The sequence below is a fragment of the Aplysia californica genome, unplaced genomic scaffold (assembly GCF_000002075.1).
Source record: "Aplysia californica isolate F4 #8 unplaced genomic scaffold, AplCal3.0 scaffold01085, whole genome shotgun sequence".
In the NCBI taxonomy this organism is placed as follows: domain Eukaryota; kingdom Metazoa; phylum Mollusca; class Gastropoda; order Aplysiida; family Aplysiidae; genus Aplysia; species Aplysia californica.
In genome coordinates, this window is record NW_004798355.1 from 170,468 (window position 1) to 174,799 (window position 4,332).

Here is a 4,332-nt window from a genome sequence, read left to right on the forward strand (position 1 = left end):
CTGCCAACAACAAACAGCAAAGTCTGTATGCCAACAACAAACAGCAAAGTCTGACTGTGTATCTCCGGTGCCTCGTCCACGGGCCGCCCGCCAAGGTCCAGTCTCTGCTTGAACAAGTTGCCGTCCACGTCGATCTGGGACTCGCCGCTCACGTCCATCGCGTCAAGACTGAGAACTGGGGGGGGGGTGGAGAGCAGAACTATGAGGGGGGAGGACACAGGGGGAAGAGAACATGGGGGAAGAGAACATGGGGGAAGAAAACAAGAGAACATGGGGGAAGAGAACATGGGGGAAGAGAACAAGAGAACATGGGGGAAGATAACATGGGGGAAAAGAACAAAAGAACGTGGGAGAAGAGAACATGGGGGAAAAGAACAAGAGAACATGGGGGAAGAGAACATGGGGGAAGAGAACAAGAGAACATGGGGGAAGAGAACATGGGGGAAGAGAACAAGAGAACATGGGGGAAGAGAACAAGAGAACATGGGGGAAGAGAACAAGAGAACATGGGGGAAAAGAACAAGAGAACATGGGGGAAAAGAACATGGGGGAAGAGAACAAGAGAACATGGGGGAAGAGGAAAACTATGAGGGGGAACACAGGGTAAGGTTTTACGGCGCTCGCAACTGCATAAGGTCATATGAGCGCCAAGGGGTGGATGTCAACAGAGAAGTCCAAACAGGGAATTTCAATCAGACTTACTCTGCTCACCTCTCTAGCCTCAACAGCACAAAGTCTGCTTCGACTATCAAGGCACCCCGGAAATAGCAGTTCACAAGAGAGTGACAAACACTCAAAAGAAGTAGAGGAAAAGGACGATAATAAGGATGAGGAAAGAAAAAGCAGCAGTTCCCCCTATGTTGTTCCTGCACAGAGTGACAGTATGAGCATGATATTGATACAATTCTACAGTGCATAAGAACATGTTAATATCCCTCCTTTGGGAATGGCCTAAAGACACTTCAGCCAGTAGAACTGCCCGGGTGGGTGATGGAAGGATGGATGGATGGATGGATGGATGGATGGATGGATATATATTGACGTATGTCTGTGTTGTTGTGTTGTGTGTATATATGTTCTGAACAATTTACCTATCGGCGCAATCAAGTAACGACTGTATAATTGTATCATTCTTGTGAGCTCTTCAGTTTCACATCTTCTTAATTTTGATTTAAACTTCAATTTTAATTTATATTTTTTTCATTTTTGAAAATACATGTGAATGTTCCTTGATGTGAGTAAAATAATAAAGACAGAAGTGAATTAATAAAAAAAATATTTTTTAAAATGAGTTTGATACCTGACATTGTATCATTCTTGTGGGCTCTTCAGTTTCATACGAAAATTTTAATATACTTTAGAAAATGTATGTGAATGTTCCTTGATGTGAGTAAAAGAATAAAGATGGAATTGAATTTTTTAAATTTCAATAATATAAAATATTAACGCAATCTTTTGATTGCTGTACAATTATACGATCATTAAAATGTGCATCGCAATCTTAAAATTGTGTGTGTGTGTGTGTGTGTGTGTGTGTGTGTATGTGTGTGTGTGTGTGTGTGTGTAACCACTCACAAGCACAGGCCATGTTGGGGAACACAATGTCTATGTTGATGCGAAGCTTCTGGCCTCGGGACGTATCAACAAACAGCTCCGGGTGGACTTCCTTGGTCAGGTAATAGTTGAGCTCCGAGACAAACAGCACGCACATGAGTACCGCGCTCACCACCGTCACTAGAGATACATAGAGGAGGTCATGTCAGTGACACACAGTGACACACACAGCGACACACACAGCGACACACACACAGACCAACAGACACAGTGACACACACACAGTGACACGCACAGCGACACACACAGTGACACACACACAGTGACACACACACAGACTAACAGATACAGTGACACACACACAGCGACACACACACAGACCAACAGATACAGTGACACACACACAGTGACACACACACAGTGACACGCACAGCGACACACACAGTAGGCCGACAAAGATCATGTCAGGAACACACACACTTGCCAGAGACAAGACGGTAATAGGCCTAGGGCATATATTTATTAAAATTATTAGTAGATCCTAATTCGAGTAAGTTTGTTGACAATACTTAATTTTACGGAGTGTCTATGTACACCGTAACCAGGCACCTGGCCTCAGTGTCTACGTACACGGTAACCGGCAACCGGGCACGTAGTCTCAGTGTCATGTACACGGTAACCGGACAGTTCAGAACTCCAAGTTCAGTTTTTGTCATCCGGTGTTGCCTTCATCCCCACCCCTCCCCCGACTATACCTTTAAAAAGGAAGTACCTATTTGCAACGCTGCGTTGCTGCGATTTGCGCCAGTGCTATTTGCAATGCCGCGTTGCGATTAGCGCAAGTGCTAAATAAAACGCTGTGTCGCCGTGTTTAAAATATCATGAAGCTTAATCTGCACATCTTTATCGGAAGTACTGATGGCCGAAGTGACAGCGCGTCTGCGCTTGTGAAGTCAAGCCATTACTTTTTTAGCGTGGGTTCGATCCCTGTCCTGGACATTTTTGGTTTATTTCTCTTTTTTTGTTGTTGTTGTTGTTGTTGTCCTCTTCTCGACTGACCAACAAATTGTTCCCATAATTATATCTTGTTGCTTTATAATTTTTTTAATGTAGTGATGAAGCATGCACATTCTGGTTTTGTCCCCAAAAGGAGCTCTGTACAAAGTAGGCCTTAGTATAGCCTATACTTTTCCTTTTACCAATTTAGACCTGGTTAAAGTTCAGTAGTGGTTTTCCTTAGTCTGTGAGTCTAATTTTTTTTTTTTTATTTTAGGCTCAGGAGAAGGGAAAAAAAAACCTTCCGGGACCGGGATTCCATGCCACGCTTGGAAGCACTGAACATTAGACTTAGAGAACGTAGACAGTAGACAGCTTGTATACGTTCTCTAGGCCTAACTTACAGTTCGAGTTGCACCGTCTTCTTATTGTTATCCAAGCGTCTTTCGACTTAAACTTGCTCAAACTCTAACTCAAATGATTATGATAATGAGAGATGAACAAGACGTCTACTTTTGTGCAAACAATGTCAGTAACAATTGTTAGATCTAATCTAAATCTACATCTAAGATCTACCCAATATTGATCAGAATAAGGCTACTACATCTAGATCTAGATTCTAATACTGGCGTTTCAAATAGCACGGGAGCTATTCAGAATGCGGCATTGCCAATAGCACTTGCCTTTCAAAAAAAAGTCAATAATTCCCCCATTCCGAAGCCCTATACTTCGCAGCGCACAGACTTTGAATGAACCTTGGTGACCCCAACCAGAACTCACAAAATGTGATGCGCACGCACAGGTTCACTGGCCGGTCACGATGGCAAGCCCGACAAGACATTTACTTACTTGTATGAACTTTCTTTTTTTTCAGCAAGTGACAGCACAGGACAAAATATTGATTTATTTTCATTCCGGTTTACAGTGTACATAGATACTGAGACTAGGTGCCCAGTTACCGTGTACGTAGATACTAAGACTAGATATCTAGGTGCCCGGTTACTGGTATGTAGATACTGAGACTAGGTGCCCGGTTACCGTGTAGGTAGATATAGAGTCTAGGAGAGACTAGGACTACGTGCTTGGTTACCGTCGTGTAGGTAGATATAGAGATAAGATCTAGGAGCCCGGTTACTGTGTATGTAGACACTCCGTTGATTTTATTAGATTTAGATATATCTAGATCTAGATCTAGATTCTAGACTTTAGATCTAGGCCTAGTCTAGATCTAGACCAAGAACACAAGGACCAATCATCCAATGGCAACATTTCTGTGACTGTTGTAAGCGATAACTTCAATAACAACGTTACTTTCCTACTCAGGTCAGTGCTTAATTTGATTTATATTGATGAATCCTGCTTCACGATAATCCATCCATAGGCCTCTATTCGTATAGAGATAGAAGGCATGATGTCGGTCATTCCATCATCCCATCCAGTTATTTGTAGCCTAATTGACAAAAGGGAGTGTATACAGACCCGGTAACCGGGAACAAAGTCACAAAGTATACAGACCCGGTAGGGGAACTCTTTTGTGATTTCGGAAAGTTTCAGCGCCCTCTTGGCTCAGGGTAGACCTACGTTCTTCTACTTCTAGTAGATCTATGGCCTAGGCTAGGTCTAGATCTAGATCTAGACAGACAGACATAAATCCTTGGTCTAGTTTCGAGGCTAGCCTAGATCTAGATTATCTAGATCTAGATTAGATCTAAATGAAGATTGCGGATGTCTTTTCGATGAACGATCGTTTTTCCTCCGTTTTGGAGTTGGAGGAATTACAAT

The 4,332-nt window shown here is 42.8% G+C and overlaps 1 protein-coding gene across 1 annotated transcript in view; it reads right to left on the minus strand.

The window, feature by feature from the left end:
• The window catches only part of LOC101855989 (endoplasmic reticulum-Golgi intermediate compartment protein 3), a gene marked incomplete at its 3' end in the record, with an annotated part of 22,152 nt that overhangs the window by 17,073 nt on the left and 747 nt on the right, over window positions 1-4,332 (minus strand). Inside the window, 2 exon segments of the mRNA XM_013089942.2 lie at window positions 56-175; window positions 1,576-1,734. Of these exon segments, the coding sequence (XP_012945396.1) occupies window positions 56-175; window positions 1,576-1,734 (279 nt within the window).